Source organism: Pantherophis guttatus, chromosome 1 (genome assembly GCF_059756535.1).
Source record: "Pantherophis guttatus breed Tessera chromosome 1, ASM5975653v1, whole genome shotgun sequence".
In the NCBI taxonomy this organism is placed as follows: Eukaryota; Metazoa; Chordata; class Lepidosauria; order Squamata; family Colubridae; genus Pantherophis; species Pantherophis guttatus.
In genome coordinates this window covers 263,248,856-263,270,782 of record NC_142063.1, presented here as the reverse complement: position 1 = coordinate 263,270,782, position 21,927 = coordinate 263,248,856, and the positions used below count along the sequence as shown (strand labels likewise).

At 38.8% G+C, this 21,927-nt stretch overlaps 1 protein-coding gene across 1 annotated transcript; it reads right to left on the bottom strand.

The window, feature by feature from the left end:
* Positions 1–222: 222 nt before the first annotated feature.
* On the bottom strand, positions 223–19,105 carry RAB32 (RAB32, member RAS oncogene family). The gene is made up of 3 exons (XM_034418972.3): positions 18,211–19,105; positions 4,982–5,265; positions 223–1,667 (listed from the first exon to the last, which is right to left on the bottom strand). Exons 1-3 carry the CDS (start codon positions 18,443–18,445, stop codon positions 1,518–1,520), a joined length of 669 nt encoding a protein of 222 aa, XP_034274863.1. The 5' UTR covers positions 18,446–19,105; the 3' UTR covers positions 223–1,517.
* Positions 19,106–21,927: the final 2,822 nt, after the last annotated feature.

The window sequence follows — 21,927 nt, the reverse complement described above, 5'->3', positions numbered from 1 at the left end:
TGCTTGTTTTAGAATTTGAACCTAATATATTCAAGAACATTCAGCATTTAAGTAGAAAACTATAGGAACAAAGAATATTTTGACAAACCAAGATTTAAAACGTAGCTGACTTCATATAAATTTCCACAAAGCTAGCACAGGCCTAGAATATAAGATTTTCAACCTGAGACATGTCCTTTGCACTCTTCTGTTTATACAAGTGACAATGTACCTGACACTATCTTATAAAAATCTTAAGTACTTTTATTATATAGCTTGCATTAATATTAAATACAGCATCAGATACACAAAAATACATATATGACTCAGTCTAAATCTGAAGAGAGTTACTGTAATCCAAAGTACTTTACAGTTTGCAGCAGGTAACAGGTTACATTTGACCACTGTAATATACAGAAAACAGAGTAGAATCCACAGTTTTAAATATTAACTGCAATTGGTGAAAGTATTTCTTTGTAATCTTTTCTCCAAACATTCACAAACATCATCACGAATAACAATGAAAGTTTCTTAAGACACAAGTGTATATTGTATTGTACATTTGCAAATTATTCTTGTGCATGAAAGTATGCCCCATTATCAATTCTTAATTCCCTGTGTTAAATAGTTAATTGGCGAAATATTACATCTATAAAAAAAATAGCCTGCTTTTAAAAAAGACTATTTGTAGGTTAAATCATCTCTAAATTAAAAGATAGTTTTCTGTTAACAAATGTTTTCATAAAAATAAAGCTTAAACATTATTCATTTTCAGCCCAGACATCATGATATCTTTTTGAAAAGAACTGTCCTTGTACACTAAGGGATCACTCATTTTTCAAATTTCATTGTACATAATTTTAGTTAACATGTGAAAATATACCAGAGAATGCCTCTTCCCAAACAGTCAGAATGAATTGTTACTCATTTATTTGTCAGATTGCACAAATATATTCTTAGTTCTTTCACACTAGCCAACTACACTTATATTCCAAGCATTAGATTCTTACATACTTTAAGGCATATTATAAATGAGGAATCCCTGCTCAGTCCTGCCTCAGAATTATTTATGGCTCTCAAGCACTTTATGGCTTGGAAGTCTTTTTGTTTCAGAGTCCTAGTGTTAAACAGAAGACAAGCAACATTAGAGCAAGGAGGTAAAGAAATTTGACCTATATTTAAAAAAAAAGAAGGAAATGTATAGTCCTTAATAAAATGAGTAATTCCAACTGAACTGCCTTTTCTACTCTAGTTCTGCAATTACACCATTTTAACCAGGAATTGAAGCCAAGTCTTTCACCTAGATCCTACCTGTTTTTAAGAGGGATGCCAGCTTGTGACTATACTAAATAGCTTACCAGTAAGAAAATAGCATACGTGTAACTCTTAAGTCTTATTTGATTTTTTAAAAATGTAAACACCATGGAATGTGAAGAATTTAATACCCCACAAGATAGTTGTGATTAAGCACCACAGCAGCTGTCCAACATGAGAAAGACAAACATCCTGCTCTCATGATGTATTGATGCAAGACATATCTAGCAGCACTGGGATTTACTTTCTGCTTTTAGGGGATCCAGGTCCAGTTTTAATTTATCAACGTCATTCTCTTCATTCGGGAAGGCTTTCAGGTTGGCAAGGATGTTTTCCACCAAGAACCGAGCAGCTTCATCAATGTTGATGTTATCCTAAGGAGACCAGGAGACAAGTTAATGCTTTCCTGCATACAAGGATCAAGAGGGTACATAATGCTTCAGTATAAATACGGTATCTAGATCTCTGCTTTTAGAGAGAATGTTGGAAATAATTTGTTAATAAAACATGTCGCTGTCCTTAGAACTTGTCTTATTTTACACTGTAGTCGACCTTTGTAGGAATGCAACAAATTTACAGTTGGAGAAAAACTGAATTTATGTTTTCAACATACACTATGTATTGGCGTAGCATCTTTATTAGATTTTCTTCATTGCATGAGCCCTGCCAAACCGGCACTAAACATTGTATATGTTCAAACATGACATTGGGATCCATAAAGTGGTTTATTTGAACTGAGAGAAAGAATTGACAGCTGCTGGGCTATTTCTTTTTTGATTCACTATGGTAAAAGGGGAAGACAGTCATCCTGGCTTATATAACTACTGGTATATGAAAGAAATTGGGGCAGAATAAAATTGCCTATTTGGATCTGAATGTACAATGTATTACTGAGTCCAAATCTGAATGTATCCTTTTCAATAAGAAAATGTGATGCCTCAAGCACATTTTCTCCTAATTATATAGCAAGCTGTGGCTAAATTAGGGGTGTCCAACTTTGGCAACTTTAAGACTTGTGCCAGCATGGGAGTTGAAATCCACAAATCTTAGTTGCTAAGGTTTGACACCGCTGGGATAGATGAAGTAAAAATATAGTCATTCCAGACCAAATTATGCAAGTTCTCTTCACTTGGAAGACTAGAGTTTAAGGCAGTGGTGAAATGTAAAATTTGTTACTACCGGTTCTGTGGGCGTGGCTTGGTGGGGGGTAATGTGACTGGGTGGGCGTGGCCAACTTTTTTTTTTTAAACTTTTAAAAGCATTTTTTCTACAACTTCTTTGGCTGAAGAGGTTGTAGAAAAAATGCTTTTAAAAGCCTCTGACGATCCCAGCTGAGCCGCGTGATCATCAGAGGCTTTTTTTTTTTACTTTTAAAAGCATTTTTTCGGTCGAAGAGATTGTAGAAAAAATGCTTTTAAAAGTAAAAAAAACAGCCTCTGATGATCGCGCAGCTCAGCTGGGCATGGGGGGGAGGGCGCAGGGATTTTTGCTACCAGTTCTCCGAACCACCCGCTGCCATCGCTACCGGATTGGGTGATCCGGTCCGAACCGGGAGCATTTCACCCCTGGTTTAAGGTCGTATTCAGCCAACAAACAGTGTCATAATATACATTAAATCAATCAACTATGATGGTTTTGATTCATACAATATTTTAACCAATAATGTACAGTTAATAAAACACAAGTGTTATGTTCATACAGCCCGCTGAATCACAAAGAAATAAACTATGTTATTGCTTGCCAAGTTGTGAGAACATAGCCCAAAAGAAAACTCTTCATTGTACTGAGGAAGTATTTAGCCACTGAACTTTACAACTTTTTCTCAAGAACAGACCCCAGAAAGAATATCTAGATTTTAATCAAATATCAAATTTTCCATTTCTGAATTTATACTTTTTACTTGTTTATCATAAGTAACAGATTCACAAGTAGGTATTTAAATGCTTGTTCAGAGCAAGGAATGGTGGCTGCTGCTTTCTTTTTTAAACCAGGGGTCACCAACCTTTCGGACCCACTAAACCCTGCGGACCACTAATATGATCTGCCTAATGACTGGCTGGATGGGCAGGCTAGGTGGTCATGTGACTGGATGGGTATGGCCAACTCGATGTCACTCACATGGAGGGGTGCCTTGCCAGCCTCTACTTGCCCCTCCCCTCCCAGCCACTCCTCACCTTCCCAGGCTCCTTAGAGCCCCAACAGGAAGCAGTTGTTGGAGCTAAGCAGCCAGTTTAGCAGCCAGCTAAAGCTGGCTCAGTTCAAATTGGATCTGGCCAAGAAGGAGGCTCAGCAGAAGCACCTCTCTGAGGACTATAAGCATGGGCTTTCCAAGCAGAGGGAAGACCTGCGGGAGTGCATGGCCAGGTACCGGCCCCTGGAGTTCAGCAGGCTGAGATGGTCAGCCAGTTCCAGGCCATGATGCAGTCTCACTGGAATAAGGCCCTCTGGCTCTTCGCCACCAACAGCACTTCCTTCCAGCCTTCGCCTAAAGCCCCACACCAGGAGGCTGAAGCAGAACCCAAGTTGGAATTTCTGCCCCCCTTCGACCCACACAAAAAGACCCCAAAGGGGGAGACTCTCTGTAGCAACACAAATGTTCATTGCACGTATCTGTCCCAGGGGGTGTAGTTCGAGGGTCTCTGATTTAGTGCAATATAAAAAATGCAAATAATTTTTCTTCGGACCACCAAAATTTTCTTGCGGACCACAAGTGGTCCATGAACGACCGGTTGGTGACCGCTGTTTAAGACCATATGCATCTGAGCTTTCTGCCAGCAATCACTGTCCCAGTTGTTGTGTTCTTTTATTAAAAGACCAGCCTGTGTTTGAGTTTTCTTTTGTTCTACTTTCTTCCCATGAGCATCAAAAATCCAAAAATTAAGGACCCAGATCATTTATGTGCACCATAAAAGAACTAAATGAATGAATGCAAAGTTAAAATATGACTCGAAGGGATTATCCTGCTGTGTTCAGCAGCTGGCAAAATTTTTCTTTGTATGCATGCCAAACATCATTAAATAAATATAGGCAATAACAAATCATTTGATGTTGGCAACATTTTTAAACCACTTTGATCCAACTACTCTGACAAATTTGAAGAAAAGAAAAAGGGATTATATAATGATTATCAAGCCCTTAATTATTTATTTTCACTGTTGTTATAGACCTTATGGAGAATTTATTCCTATTTCATGTTTAGCTATCTAGTTATAAAAGATAGAAGATGGAAAATATAGAATTCTACAAGCTCATTATCATTTTTAAATTTACATACTGGATGAAGACTGAAAAAGAATTATAATACATGTGCAGGTCAACATAACTGCAAACACTGGGGCTATTATATTATCAGAAAATGTAGGTTTTCAAAAGAACAGGGGAAGAATGTAGCTGTGTAAGTTTTTAGCTCTTTTTTTAGCTCTCCTTTTGCTGGAAAATGGAGGAAAATATTGCTGGCAATATCCAGTTACAAATCTCTGCCGACTGATCCGTTTGCCCAAACCATTTTAATTTCTTCATTAAAGTTCTTCTTGATTCTTTGAGATCATTGTAACCAATAATATCTAGAAATCCAGAAAGCAACAAGTTGTGGAATTCTGAATTAGCAGGACCAAACTACAAGACTGGGTTAGGTCAGCAGGCCAGTTCTGAACACAGAGAGAAGTCCTTCTTTTAGGAATAGTCTTACCTTAGCAGAAGTTTCAAACCATCCAGCAAAGCCTCCCTCTTTGCAGAACTGATTCATCTGAGAAGGAGAAGGATTTTGGCTACTGTCTTTCTTCTGGTCACATTTATTGGCAAGTAGAATGGTTGGGATTGGGCTGCCATTGGGGAGCACTACTTTACTGTCCAAGTCATGTTTCCATTTGGAAACTGCCTCAAATGTTGATCCTCTGGTGACATCAAAAACTACAAAAGCTCCCACAGCTTCTTTATAGTATACTCTGGTCATATTTCCAAAGCGTTCTTGACCTGAAAGATAAATGGGCAAGTATTATAGAATATACTGCGTTTCCCCGAAAATACGACCTACTCAGAAAGTAAGTCCTAGTTTGGTTTTTACACATGCGCCCAATATAAGCCCTACTCCCAAAATAAGCCCTAATTAAGGTCCCACTCACTCCAGGGTGCACGGGTAAAAATTAAGCTAGGGTGGGGACAGGGGTGGGTGGGGCGGAGCTGCCCTACTGCTTACCTTCTAATAGTTGCAGCCAGGCCTCGATAGCTTGGCCCATTTCTTCTGAGCTGGCAAGGCTTTCCTGAACGCCTCTGTAGCCAATAACAGAACTCTGGATCAATCCGGAGCTCCGTTATCAGCTGCAGAGGCCTTCAGGAAAGCCTTGCTGGCCTTGCTGGTCGAAGACGTTCCTGAAGGCCTCTGACAGCAAAAAGGAGGTCGGAGGCAACATGCGCAAGTGAAGTGAGTCAGTGGACGACATCCCCCTGAAAATAAGACCTGATGCCTTTTTTGGTGGCAAAAAAAATATAACACAGAGTCTTATTTTCGGGTAAACACAGGTAGTATTAAATATTGCTTCCTTAAAGAGGCTGAGGGAGAATATTTGAAATTGAGCAGAATATTGGAAATTGTAATAATCAAAATACTTGGAGAAGTGGAAGGCACTAATCGAAGTTTTCCTAAATAACTATGGCAAAGCATGGCAAAACAAAGATTAAATGTAAGTACTATAAATTAAGAGTGAATAGTAGGTAAAATATTTAATGTTTATCAGTTCAAAATATAAATGAAATTTTATTCACATTAAGGACTGAGAAAGGAATAGAATATAATTTGTTCTGTCTAAATTTGAGTATGTACATTGTCCTAGACATGTGACGTACACAATTATGCAAAGGTAGAGATATACACAGAAAAAACATTGATATATTTAGGACCCACCAGTCTTAGAGATCTATGGATGAAAAGAAACCTATTTTTGTAGGAGACGTGGCAGAGCCAGGGGGAAAAGTTAAACAAGGCATCAGTTTAGAATTGTTACATAGCCACAAAAGAACGAAGTTCAACCCCCTTTGAATGCCATTAATGCTTATCTAGTTCTGTCCAGATGCTAAACATTAGTCTGAACAGATTCCTGTGCATAGACTATAGTAATAAACCAATTAAGTAGAACTTTCACATGTGAATCTGGTTTTTCATGCCTGACATTTGAGAACCAAGTGGAATTTAAAAAATCCCTTGCCAGGTCTAAAATTAGTTCCACTTAAAATCTGCCGTCAACTTAACAACAATGTAACTGTTTATGGAAAAATCAGTTGAGAATAAATCCAAACAAATATAATCATTCATGACAGAAAATTATAGTTGCGTATAATTTTAATTATATAGTCATGATCTTCATGTAATAGTTCATAAAAAATAGTTGGATTGCTTGCGTTAACACCCAGATATTTACTATGACGGTTGAATTCAGTAAATTACCAGAGAAATAAATATATGTGTTGAGGTGCTAAACCAATATTTTAAGTGTTCAGTATCATGAGTATTAATAAAAGGAAACCATTTAAGTCCTTCATATTTCCAGAAAAATGAGAAGGAAATAAAATGTTCTTCATATATTCATTAATGCCATCTAAGAATTTCTTTCTGGAATCCAAAATAATTGGATTAATTCTACTCTGGGCCTTCATTTACCATAGTAATAGTTCATGCTCAAGTAAACAAATTGTGAGATACACTGAGAATGTGTTATATTTCTTATAACAGTAAAAACAGTGATAGGATTTGAATACCTATGGGTCACAAGTATATGGGATGTATGTCAGGCATCTGGGTTTGTAAGATCAACTTTATAACAACAGATATCCTGTAATGTACTCAGTCTTCTGCTTCTGCTGAAACAGAATATATCATCTCTGCTCTGGTCACAAACACCACTGTATGATTACATAATACAGATGAATCACAACAAAGATTGAGCCATAAAGTATATCAGGGTGAGAAGATGTTGAACTCCTTCTATTAGAATTTTTAAACAAGCTATCCCAGAGAGAGTAAAGTAAATATTTGATTTAATGTACTTTAGTTTAGCAGATTTGAGATTTAATTAAAAAAAATCTTTTGGAATTTTGTCCACATTTCAGAAATCAATGGAATTTTCTCCAAACAACAGTTAAAATCCATTGTTTGATGAATAGGTTTGGACACTATTTCCCTCAAAAACAGATGTTCACTATTCTATATTATCCTCTTTTTTCTTTAAAACCCATTGAATTGGGAGGGAAAAAACTCAGCAGTACCTCTGACTTAGATTTAATATATTCTGAGTCAACACTAACAATCTACAGTTTGGGGGGATTATTACAATTATTATAATCAATAAAGCATATTTTCCTCATACAAGAGTGTTTTAAGGAGCTGAAAAAAGCCATTTGTCATTTAATGGACATTTGATTTTAACAGACAACCCAACCTTCTCCCCATTTGTCTGTTTTACCGTGAGTTGCAATATTATAATACATAGGTTCAGCAACTGTGAAGCAAACTCAGTGAATTCTCAAGGTTTCAATGCCTAAACAACCACAGTAGAAACCTATGCAAGGCTGAGAAAGCAAATATGGACTATAATTAAGAGATTGTTAGGCAAAAGGCAAATCTCGACTTGTAAAAAGCCTCTGTGCAACTATCTCTTAACCCTAATTCAGTCAAGGTAAAGTACAGATATAAGTAGTTACTGCCAACTTATTCCTTCCTGAATAAAGACTTGAACATGTTTTTTGTCCCATTGAAAAACAGTAACTACAGAAACAAACCCAAGAGAACCCACAGCTGAATCCTCCATTTAATAATTAAGTTGCCACCAGATGACATAAGAATTTAAAAAGAAAAATGTTAAAAAGCCCATGGCAACCACTGCCAAGCTTAGTGGCGCTGCAGGGATCACTCGGTACATAAAACTGGATGGCTTAATTAAAGTTTATAAACTATAGTACATATGCTGTATGAATCTATTTAATGATCCTCACAATCATACTTATTCATTTTCCTTTCCTGAAAATACGACCAATTCTAGGTTTTTGGCATGAGGCCCCAAGGGCAGTGTAAATTATTTAATAGCTAGTTTCACCAGCTATCCCTGTAGTAGTATCTTCTACACATGTACACAGATGGCTGTAAGGTCCTGAAGCATATGCGCTCAACCTTCAAACAGTTTCTTTGCTCCATGCATATATTAACACTGATATGTGAACAGTGTTAATTTTGCCTCTTGTACATCTATGCACTGGTGTCAATATCAAATTTTATGTGGCTTCACTTCTCCTATTTACACACACAGTATTTATACTTGTAGCAACAATAGCAGTAGTCTACATGATCTTTAAAAACACACAAGCATGCTCCTGAAACACTGAACATTTTCTTTCATTTTGTAAGAGAGAGTAACCTATTTTGTTTTGTTGAACCTAATTAATGAAATAGTAATATTGCTTTATCACCTGCTCCAGCTGAACAATGTCTGAAAATAGTAGTTTTGTGAGCCTGGAAAAGAGCACGGCAGCTTTAACAGTTCCAAAGGAATGCTTTGTACACGTTCCTGTCTGTTCAAAAGCACATTTTTTTCAAATGATTTGCAGAACTCTCATAGCTAATTCCTAAAAACAAAGTTACAACTCTACACTTATAAAGTCTAGGTGATTCTAGTGTCATTTCTTCCCATGATATTCCTTTTCTCCAGCTGCACACCAGAACAACTAGACACAAGGACAGTTTTCCCCCGAATGCCATTACTCTGCTTAAAAATTAATTCCCACAACACTGTCAAATAATTTACTAAGACTGTATTACTATTCTTCTTCTCTTCCTTATTAGTATCTATCTCTTCCCACTTATTGCTATAACCATGTTTCTTGTATCTTTAAATTTATATTGTTTTTATTTGTTTCCTAGTACGATTTGATAGCTTATTAGTAACCTTGACTATCACTAAGTGTTGTATCTTTTTATTCTCGATGAATGTATTTTATTCTCCTTATATATACTGAGAGCATATACACCAAAGACAAATTCCTTGTGTGTCCTATCACACTTCGCCAATAAAGAATTCTATTCTATTCTCTTTCAAAATTTACCTTGATAAAGACTGCAAACTGAAGTTAACATCTGTATACAATAATGTGGGAGATTTTAGAACCCAGAGTGAAGAAGTATTCTTCTTATTCTAGTTCGTTATAAAGTAGGATTTCCATAAAATATCTGGTATGATAGGTTTAAAAACGTAAGCCTCAAAGTGACGGATCTGCTACAGCTCTTTTTCTTTTATGAAATGTAAAATGACATTGAAGTTCTTAAGCAACAGGGAAAGACCAGCTACAACGGTTAGAGGAATGACCCAATTTATAGCAGAGGCAGTTGTAACCTCTGGTGTGCGCTTCCTCCTAGTTCCTTTAAAGAGATTGAACAGTTTTTTACTCCATTCCAAAAGCTATTAGAATGCCTGCATGTTACAGGAAAGAAGAAGGGGGAAAATAATTTTCTGCATCAGAGCTGTCACTTAATTGTTTGCCAAAGCAGCTTACACATCTGCTTCCGCATTCAATCCATCAGGAAATTGCACAATTATGAGGGAAAAAACTTATGTCTTTATATCAGTTGCAACATGTTGTAAAATTTCAAGGCATTGAATTATCAGAATAAGTGAATTTTTCACAATTTTTAGATAATACAGTGGCATTATTATAATTCTTAGATTTAACTATGTTTACTTGTAAACATAGTTTACTTAACTATATGTTCTAAGTAAACATAGTTACAAGTAAATGACCACGGAGACGTCTTTGGACAGTCTTTGGCTTTGAAACGGAAATGAGCATCGCCCCCTAGAGTCGGGAATGACTAGCACATATGTGCAAGGGGAACCTTTACCTTTACCTTTTACTTGTAAATTATCCCAGGATTCTCTGGAATTCTGTTTATACTTGCAGCAGCTGCATATGCTTAAAATGTTTTAATAAATGATGCAAATTTGCAATTGCATACTCACAACATTTGCATTAAAAAATGTTTAGAACTGAATCAAAACCACGAAGTAATTCTATATGACATGTCCTAGTCTTCAGTATAAATCTATGTATCACCAGTGTAATTCAAAAGCATTATATTTACATTTTGGGATTGCAGCTTCTCAGATATTGGCTTCTGCTGTTTAATTTCTTTCCAAGAACTAAATTATTTTCTAAAGAAAAAAGAACAGCAATTAAGGAAAGTAGTAGCCTTTGGTTGATATTGTGCGTATTTTCTTCCCAAAAAATTAATGGTAATGTATACAATAAATTTCATTCCATTTTATATTCATTCCTCTTACAGCAGTAGCGTAAAATGACCAGACAGCCATTATAACCAAATGGGGGAATTGCACCTAAGTGTCTCCAAGCCTGTGCCTGTGTGCCTTCCAGTCAGTGTTAACTCTGATGGAATGCCTGGACATCTATGTCTCTTTTGTTGCAGTTTTCTTGGGAAAATTTCAGAAGTGGTTTTCCATTGACTCCTTCCTAGGGTTGAAAGAGTGAGTGACTGGTCCAAAGGCTTTGTGCCTAAGGAGGGACTAGAACTCACAGGGTCCCAGTTTGTAGCCTGGTGCCTTAACCACACCACCAACTGGCATCTACTCAAGCCTACATTTGCTATTATTGCTGAACATTTGTCTGATAAAATCTTATTTTGTGATCCAAGTGATCTTTCTATTTGCGCAAGCATCTGAGTTCCATTGTACAGAATGCTCAGAATTTACATTAAGCTATTTTATTTTGTGTTTTTTTCATTGCACTATTGATTTTGCTTCTTTTTCCTTATTGTGTATAATATGATCACCAAATCTCACAATTTCTTCGCAGATCTGAAAACAAGAAACACGCTTTGTTGTACAACTGAGAAAATAATGACAGATGAACAGATAAAAACACTGCACATCAAGAACTCATTTCTATGGCTTCAATTTTTCAGTAACCACCAAATGTATAATTATCTGAAGCTGAAGCAGCAGAAAAATTCTACTGAGCAGCCAGTAACTGACACTGATGCATTTGCAAAAGCTAACTGTATGATGGTGAAAAAGGCAGGATTTTTGTAGAACAGAATTTGTTGCCAGATGTACTGCATTAAAATTCCTACAATCACGAGTTAAGATGAACTTTGGAAGAAGCCAAGATGAACAAGGCTGTTATAAAACCACACAACTCTCCCTATCTTCTCTGTTAAATCATCTTCAAACCTAGTTAAATCACATACACTGCATGCAGAAAAAAGCCTTTCCACACAGGATGAAGATTTAATATAGGCTTTTATTGTTTATTTATAGTTTCTATAGTTTATTTTCCCAGATGTATAATTCACTTCTGAAAAATCCTCTCTACTCATACATTGAACATTTGTTCTTTATTTTAAAGGACTCAAATTTCTAGTACATTGACAAAGAAAAAGGTTTTTATTTAAAAAAAAAAAACTTGCTTCCTTAGAAGCAATCTGAAAATGTGCTAAAATTAAGGCTAGAGGATTTCCATTCACAAGGGTTTCCTCATGTGATAATGGAATGAGCAGTCACTTCCGTATTTTACTATGTCCTTCCACAACATAAAACTAAAGCAACAAGCCACAGGAACTCCTTCATGCATCAAGCACTTCTTAGCCATGTATTCCTGAGGTTGTCTGTAGTACTCAGCCCCCATTGGGAGAGCAGCTCAAATACAGTCTGCTTTTGCAGAATCCACTAATGTAAGTTAAGCAGGCAAATTATTTGGACCACGATCAAAAAAGCTACTTTAGACATACTTGGGTATTGGCACGTCCCCAGAAATAGCTTCTCTCAACAGCTGACTCTCAAGTTGTATCAAAGCATAGAGCCCAACATGATCTGAACCATGATCCCACTTTAGAAAGGCATTCACTGAATTTTACTGGATGAAGCAAGCGGGGGAAAAAGGCTGAAGTGTTATAGCAAGAAATTGATTAAAAGATGTGGTTCAACACCATTATCAATCTCTTTCCCAAGTAATTTTTTCAGTAAACAAATATGTATTAATTTACAACCCACTATAAATTTGGGAGGTGAGAGACTGGTAATGTCTATTAAAAATAGTAAAAATTAGATTAAAAATCTAGGCCTTTGTTAACAGGGGAAAAGAAAAAAAGACCCTATTTGCATAAGAATTAGTATGTCTCCTTAATTTCAGTACTTTTCCATTTGTATGGGGTAGTTGTACTCTTTGAACTGCAGTTTGTTTGTTTGCTTTTTGAAAACAGTGTTTCTCATCAAAGAAGCTTCTTCAATTTAACTTGGATGAGAAGCGAAACATTTTCAAAGAAAAAAACCAAGAAAGTCCAGTTGCCTTTTGGAAAAGCACCTTTGGAACAACCATGACCTGGATGATTGACAACCTCCATAGACATAATATGGTTTCCTTCTCTTTGCCTTAGCTTTAACTACAAACCAAGGCTTGTACATACTTATGGTTTATAAAACTGGCCTAACACTGTATAAACCTTGGCCACTATGGCTTATTCACACACTGCACACACTACACACATTGACACACTCACATGTGTTACAATGAAAACATGTGTTCTTTCCCCACCTTGGAACAATATACAAGTATTTCAATTAAGGGAATTTGACTTATATTGAACAGTAATGTACTTATAAACAGGGTGGATTTGATTTAAATCGAGTCGATTTAAATCACTAGTAAAAAGACTTGATTTAAATCAACTCGATTTAAATCGTAATTTTTAAAGAGCAACTGTCATCTCTGCTACTCCTTTGACCCGCTGTTGACTCACCGATAGTCCCAGTGTTGCAGAATATACAGCCTTGTGCTACATAACTAAGCTCCATTTCATGCTGAATAAACTAAATTATTTATGTATCTTAAATAGAAAACTATCTTATGACAGATTTTTACCCCAAAAGTTTTTTATTAAAATAAATTCAATAAAAATCAAAAAAATCTGATTTAAATCAAAAAATCCAATTTAAATAAAAAAAATCCGATTTTTTTGATTTTTTTAAAAAAAATCATTGATTTTTATCCACCCTGCTTATAAACCTTTCATTTCTGCTTATATAAGTACTCAAGTTGGCTAACAAGAATAGTGCAATAAAGCTTATAGAAGGGTACTTTTTGAGACCACAAGACAGAATATATATACACTGTATATGCCCAATCTCTTAACCTGAATAAAATCTAGCAGATGAATTTGAGCAACAGGTACTAGGTTGATATGTCTTAACTTTGATTAAGGGGCACTTATTTTCTATTTTGTGCAAAGATGTTGTGTGATCCAGCCTGTTAGGCTAATTTATGGCTGAGCTGTGCAAATACAGAAAATCAGTTAATTAAGTAACCAGGTAAAATGTGTTTCAGGAATGTAGCCAAACCGAACAAGCTCTCTCCTCAATTCGCCTGTTTTGCAGACAAGGAATTCCCAATCCTAGTCTCTTCCCCTTCCGCATAAATCTGCTTAGCCAGCATGGCCAAAAGTTAGGATGGATTTATAGTCCATCCCAGCCAAAGGCCACCAGCAAGAAGTAATTAGACAGAAGGCAGAGGTCTCCTAAAGGAGCAGTATTGCTGGTAAGCTTTATTGGCAGATTGCCTGGAAGCACCCAACACGCTAATAATTCAGTTGTGTTGAAGTTTTGAAAAGATGCCATTGGTGAAGTTTGAAAAAAGTGTGAAAGGCATTTCTGAAAACCCAATATAAAACCAACTAAACCTGTTGTGGATTGGCTACTCTGTAAGAAGCAAGCAAACCACAAAAAGTAGCATAGCATCTACTAGGCACTAATTAATTTCTTACATCCTTATATATTCCAGGAAAACTGTTGTGCTATATATCACATTATCTCTACTCCCATTTATTTGTTTAAATTTTCTATACCGCCCTTCTCCAATGTAGGACTCAGGGCGGTGAACAGCCAAAGTAAAAACAAGACATACATACAAAACATAAAAATCTAAAATCTGTTTAAAATAATTAAATAATTTTGGCCGTAATTAAAACATTCCAATTTAAAATCCGTTTAAAATTTGACTCAAGCCAGCCCAGCTAGTTGAAATAAATTACAAATAGGAAGCATCACTCATGAATAGGTGGGGGATGCTAACATGTCCTTTTCTTTGCCATACAATTATCCCAGCATGTCAATGAAGAACTAATGTGATTTTCTATCCTAGAGGAAATCATTCTGACTTTGAAGGTTAGGTGTAACCTCATTTTAATAATACTTCAGGTAGCCCCTGCTTAAGGAACAAAGTGGTCACTAATCAAGATGCGATGTGACCATTTCACTTAATAACCACACTCAGCACTGCTAGTTGTGCTTGTAAAGCAATCTGATGGATCATTAAGTGGAATCCCAAGTAAGGGACATGGGGTGCCTCAAGGGATTGGAGGAGCCCCAGCACAGACTGTATGTGAGTGTCTCTTGGCTCAGGAGCTGAAAATCCTATCAGATTCCAAGCAGGGTTTTCAACCCCTGAAAAAAGAGATACCCACATTTGCCCTGTGTTGGGTCTTCGTCACCGCAAGGCACTCCACATTGCTTGCTGTACTTTATTATGCTGCCACTCCGCTCAGAAGCTGTAAATCCTCCTTGCCAAAACCCAAGCAGGATTTTCAGTCCCTAAGCAGGGAAACACTCACATGGGCCTCCCCTGCCTTAAGGCTCTCTGTACTCTTACCTTACCACACTGCCTCTCTGCTCTGGAGTTGTAAATCTTCTGTGGCTGAAAAATCTTGCTTGGATTTGGGGACAGACCTTTTCATTTAAAGAGGGGAGACTCCTCTCAGCAGGTGGCATTGGCTTGCAATCTTCCATGACAGCGTCCCCATTGACTTTCTGGGGAAGCTGGCAGGAAAAGATTGCCAATGGCATTTGGCAATTCAGCCATAATTGTGAATGGGTTGCCAGGTGCCCAAATTCCAATCACATAACCATGGAGTGCTGCAATGGCCATATTTTCGGTCATGGGTTTGGAAATTCCTTTGTTCAGCACCTTCATAATTTTGGTCATTGAATGATCATTAAATAAGGACTACCTGTGGCACTGACTTTAAGATGGACTTCGGGCTGCAGACTTCATGCTAAAATATTTTCTCCTTGTAGTGTCTCATCCTATTTTTAACACCATATCTAAAGAAAAATAAAGCAAATTCATGTGCTTTTGTGATGTCCTAAAATTTATTAACTATAGTAAAAAGATTTCTCATTTGTGCAGAATTTTAAGTTCAAAAGATTTATAGTTTAAGGCTGTAAATAAAGTAGACTGTAATTACATATAGACACATGAAGCGAAAAATTTTACTAGTACTTTTCAGTTTTATTTAGTATCTTCTTGTTGAACCTAGAAGGCTTACACACTATTATGCTCTTTTGAGTTGCTTTAATAAATATTTTGGCCTGATATGGATTAAAGAGGATTTAAATTAACAATCTCATGTTACTTGATTTCTATAATGGGAATTATAGTCTGAACTAGTTTAGTCAGCTTCTTTCACTGGACAATCAGTTTATTTTTAATGTTTTAGAAATCAGCTTTAAACAAGTTATTCTCCAATACTTAACCATACTCTTCTATGTGCCTCAAAGTTTTGATGGTGTACTAGCTGAAAATTTGTCTTTGTATCTCAAGTATTGCAATATATGGGTACAAAGATAGAGGAGTTGTGCAGAATGACTATCACATGTTGCAACCGGAGTCACACCCTTTTACAAAAAAAAAAAAAAAAAGCAATTTGTGGAGAACTACATTTGGCTCATGAGAATATTCAATACTGCTAACAAAATGCCACCTGTAAGTCCTATGCTACATCAACTGTCTTTTTTATATATTACATATATATATATATATATACACACACAATTGTTATTCAGATAAATTAAAGCAATAACTAAACTATTAAATATATTCATGTGGCAACTATTAGCATTCTTATTCCCTTGAAATTGAAATAGGAGTAGAAGGGGCCTAGCTGGATCATGGGGAAGTATTTCTCTATTGCTTACAAAATCTGATGAATGATTTTGCAAGCAATCTGCAAACAATACCAAGTTTTCCAGAACAATACTCATAATATGCAAACACATCTTTGAACAAAGATTTCATAGATGTAAAAAGATATAGCATTATTTTCCATTTTTTCCTCAAAGGTTTATTTCCTACCATTGGGATACATTATCTAATAGTTTAACTAAATAGATTTTTAAGCTTCAAAAATTAAAACCTCAATTGAAAGGAGGATTTGTAAAGGCTGCAAAATGTTTGTTGCATGTTGGCTAGGGAATTCTAGGAGTTGAATTCCTCACATCTTAAAATAGTCAAGATTGAGAAATGCTGCTTTAGCCACTCCACTTATATAATGAAGTGATCAGTAGTTCACAAAAGCACATGCCTTTTATAAAATCCATTACTCTAAAAAATATCAACTCTAATAATATCTAGCTGTAACCCCCTCATTGTCCCCAACAATCCCCAACAGGCCCCAAACAATCTACTTACACCTAGTTTTAGGAGCAAGATTAGAGTCTAGAATATGTCTTTCATTTAGCTCTGTAAAAAGGTTTAAAGGCAGAATCTGACAAATATCTAAGAGACAAGTAATTTAATTTGACTTATCCATAAGATCACAAAAAACAAAGCAATATAAAACTTCATACTAAAGTTCTCTGCAATTTACCACTTCCAGAACTTTAAGCAATGAAAAAAAAGCAAGCTGAAAAAAAGTCTCACTGTTTACTGACTAGGAGAGCAAATGTTATAAATCTCACAACTGCTTTTCAGATATTTACTATTTTCAAAGTGACCACCAGTAAAACAGACAAAGAAATCTCTTCCAGTTCTTCTCAAGACTATCTTGAAAATTATAAATGCAACACCAAAGTATGTGTGTTTCCCTAAGCCATGCCATAGCTGTCACCATCAAACAGATGAAGCTTTCCCATCATCAGCATGAAAAAAAAGTTTTAATCTTTTGAAATGCTGTTATCAAACAGTTGTTCAGAAAGCACTTGGCCAGAGGGAAGGAGGGTTGTTTAAAGCTGGAAATGTAACAAAAACCTTATATATTTGCCCGTCTTTAAAATTTGTGTGAAGGTTTATTAACCTCTGGCATTTTTCCTGAATGAATTACCCCTTCTTCATAGAACAAAAGGAAGTAGGTAAACTAAAAAAAGAAAACTCCTATGTATTCCAGTGTACATAACGATGTAAATCTACACAGGATCAAAGATACTAGTAAGTATATACAAAACAAATAGATTCTTCCAAGTTAGAGCAAACATACATACTCCCAGAATCCTTAACAAGCTTCCCCCACCTCCTCCTCCCAGAAGCCCAGTATAGTACAATTCAACCTAGCACAATTTATTCTCATACTTTCTCTCGAGCTATAGAGAAAGGAGCAAGAGACGGATTTTAGAAATTGAGTAAGGGACCTGAAATTGCCAGCTGCCTGCAATTACTGCAAGTTCAAATCTCACCAGGCTGAAGGTTGACTCAGCCTTCCATCCTTTCGAGGTAGATAAAATGAGGACCCGGGGCAATAAACTGACTTTGTATAAAAAAGAACACCGCTTGGGGGGGGGGCGAAAGCCCTACTAAGCAGGTATATACAAAAGTATGAAGGCTATTGCTTAATGCCCTGAGTCTCCGGAGAAGGGCGGCATATAAATCGAACTAATAATAATAATAAATCGAAGCCTCCCCAATTCTTTTCAGGGAAACTCAAGGCACTATGCCCCGTAGTCTTTTATCTTATGGGAGGAAACCAGTTGCAACTTGCTCACAAGGTCTCAGAATATGCAAAAGGGGGCAAAGGGACTTTCCCCCCTTCCAGCTGAAGAAATCCAGTCTGGCCGGATTGTCCGTTTTCCAGAAGCCCAATTTCTCCTGCCCTCTTCTCACCTGCGATGTCCCAGAGCTGCAACCTGACCAGAGTCCTGGTGTCCCAATTGAGGACTTTGAGAGCGAAATCCACCCCGATGGTAGCCCGGTAGTGCTGAGAGAAGAGCTGGTGGACGTAGCGCTTGATGATACTTGTTTTGCCGACACCCAGCTCCCCGATGACTAAAACCTTAAAGAGATGTTCCCGGTTCTCAGGCACTCCGACGACGCCTCCGCCTCTCTCTGCTCCAGCCATTCCGGCTTCGCCAACTTAAGCCGGCTTGCAACCCTTCCACGACCCGCGCTCGTGCGAAAACCCAGCACCGGCGGGAGCAAGAAAGGAAAAAGGGGAGCGCTCCCGCTCGCGTGGATTTTCCACTCGCCCCTCGACTCCGGGAGCTTTCTTTGTCCAACGCCGCTTCCTTGGCGGGAAGAGACGTTCCCGACGGCCGGCAGACACGGAGGGGGAAAAAAAAAAGAAGGCGGGAACCACCTGACTGGAGTCACAGGACGCGGAAACCCGGCGAGTTATAAAACTTGTGAAAGGGGGCGGAGAGGCCGTTCGCTCCCCGCCTTTCAGAGGCGCTTCTTCGCTAGGGGAGGAAACTTAGGCAAAAAGTGCATTTCGCTCGGCTGCTTTTATTTTGAAAGGAAAAGCGGGGGGGGGGGGAGCTGCGTTTTCTGCGCGGAGATACCTCAGCCAAGCGGGAGAAAGGCGTAGCGAGCCGCCTTCTCTCGGATGTTCGCTGCAGGCGGAAGGTATGGATGCAGCAAAAATCCCTCCGGCGAGGCGGATGGAGGAAAACGAAAGGAAGAGCGGTTGTCTCTAGTAGCTCGGTTGCTACACTGTAGGATGGAATCGCCCGCCTTAGGAAATTTGTCTTTTGCATTAACAGAGTTGGGAATTAACAGAGTTGGGAAGGACCTTGGATGTCCCTCGCCATGTACGTGTATGTGTACATCCGAATCAGACTGTGTTGTTTCTCTGTGTCGTATAATATATGCGCAAAGTTTTGTTATTGATTTATTTATTTTAGTCATGTTTATATAGTGTATATTGGAGATGGTGACCCTTTGAGAACTGTATGCAACGAAATTCCATTTTAATCTATAGCAATAGCACTTAAGATTTATATACGGCTTCATAGTGCTTCCACCTCGGAAGGATGGAGGCTGAGTCAACCTTGAGCCAGTGAGATTTGAACTGTTGAACTGCAGCTAGCAGTCAGCTGAAGTAGCCTGCAGTGTTGCACTCTAACCACTGCGCCACCTCTGGCTCTTCCTGATTAATGTACCATTTATGCTGATTAATGTACCATTTAAGAGTGACAATAAAGTTATTCTAAGTCTCTAAGGTCTTCTAGTCCAACCCCCTGCTCAGGTAGGAAACCCTATGCCATTTCAGACAAATGATTGTCCAATCCAGTGGTGGTATTCAATTTTTTCCCCTACTGGTTCTGTGGATGTGGCTTGGTGGGGGCGGTGGTCATGTGACTGGACGTGTCCAACTTGATATTACTCATGCCCACTCAGTCACATGACCCCCCCCCCGCCAAGCCACACTCACAGAACCTGGTAGGAATAAAATTCCTGAGGAGCCTGAGTGGCGTAGAAGGCTAATGCCTCCTACTAAGGCAGCATTTAGGAGGCTAATGCCTCCTAAAGGCAGCATTTAACATCCAGCTGCCTGCAATTACTGCGAGTTCAATTCTCCCAAGGCTCAAAGTTGACTCAGCCTTCCATCCTTTCTAAGGTGGGTAAATTGAGGACCCAGTTTGTGGGGGCAATAAGCTGACTTTGTATAAATATACAAAAGTATGAAGGCTATTGCTTAACGCATTGTAAGCCGCCCTGAGTCTCTGGAGAAGGGCGGCATATAAATCAAATTTTTTTAAAAAATTGAATTTCTACCTATCTACCCATTTTCTACACAGGCCTGGCCTAATCTGTCAAAGGCCTAGCCTAATCCTGCATGCCGTCCACTCAGTCGCCTGAGTCCCTGTTTCCCCTCCCTTTTCCCCTCCTGGCCCTTAATTTCGCCGTTTCCTCCCCCACGACCGTCTCTTTCCTCGTCCCATGGCTGCGTCCCAGGGAAGGCAAGCCAGGGCTGAGCTGTCATCGCCGCTGGGCTCCCCGCCAGCCCGCATCTCACCTCCTTTGTCACAAAATGCCTGTAGCTGCTACGTGGGTTTTTTGGTGCGCTGGGCAAGTCCCTCCAGCACAGCGGCAGCAGGTAATGGGGTGCGCCTGCACGGCCGGCACATAGAACAGGGCGGCAGTGTGTCAGAGAAGTGGAGCAGATGCATGTATTCGGTAATTTTCACTGCAAGAAGCCTGCAGCCGCTGCATGTTTTTTTCGGTGTGGTGGCTGGATTCCAGCCACAGTGAAAAAACATGCAAAGGACTGGCAAAAGTGGAACTCGCGACGGTCATGGACGGACCATCCGAGCTCCGTTTTTGCTGGCAGAAGGTTGCAGGAGGCTATCGCAGCCGAAAATGGAGCTCAGAAGCCTGTTTTTGCTGGCAGAGCACTCGGGCCACCACAGGTGCCCCCAACACAAGTGATGTTGAGTGGCCACACTCAGCCTGGCCATGTCCACCCCAGCCCCCCAAAGTCAAACAGAATCCTGATGCGGCCCTCAATGAAATTGAGTTTGACGCCCCTGCACTGGAGGCATTGTCATAGTTTTAATTGTCACTTCTTCCCATTTACCCCCTTATTCTTTGACGGGCACTGTGCAAAATTACACACTTTGCCGCTGCTACTGGTGCTTCTGTGAATAGTAAGAGAAAGGAATAAACAAGGGCTTCTGCATGTGCTCTTCGTCCAGGAAATACTACAAGTTTAATCCACGCTTCCAAACACTCCACAAGTCCTCTCGTTTACATTTTTGCACCAGGTGGGTTCTTGTTATGAAGCTATTAAGGATCTACAGGAGAGGCCTTTCTGAAGATGCTCTTTGCTGAACAAGTGAAAGGCCATCTGCTATAGTGTAGTTGGCACTCCCTCTGCTTGTGGGAGTAACCAAGACGATCATTTTAGTGTCATCCATTTAATTATTAACTAAATTTAATATTCTCAATTCTTCCTTCCCCTCCGTTGGGCTTAAATTCAAGTGCAATGATATAACTCATCTGGTGCAGTTCCTTTTCCCCTGTGTTCTAATTCCCCCTTTCCCTTCTTGCACTCATGCCAGATGGCATTGTACTGCTGTCTCTGTCTCTAGGAAATGTGTGCCTGGAATGCATATATTCTGAGCCTGTGCTTGGATCATACGTGTAAGTGTTGGTCTGAATATAGGCTGCCTGAGCTTGGCTTTCAAGAAGAGATTGGACAACCATTTGTCTGGAATGGTATGGGGCAGTGGTGGGTTGCCCCCGGTTCAGACTGGTTCACAAGAACCAGTAGTAAAACCGGTGGGAGGCCCCGCCCATCACCCCGGATGATGTCATCAGAGATCTGTGCATGCGCAGAAGCAAGGTGTGCGTGCCCGCTTTGCTTGTGTGTGTGCGTGAACCTGTTACAAACTGGTAGTAAAGGTAAAGTAGAACCCTCCCCTGGTATGGGGTCTCATCAGCAGTGAAATGCACTTATCTTCGCTACTGGTTCGGGATCATGAGCGCATGTGCATGAACCTTCTGCGCATGCTCAGAGGCTAAAAAATGAGACATAATGTCCTGGTGGGTGGGTGGAGCCTCCTACCGCTGGTGCTACCAGTTCGCATGAGCTGGATAGAT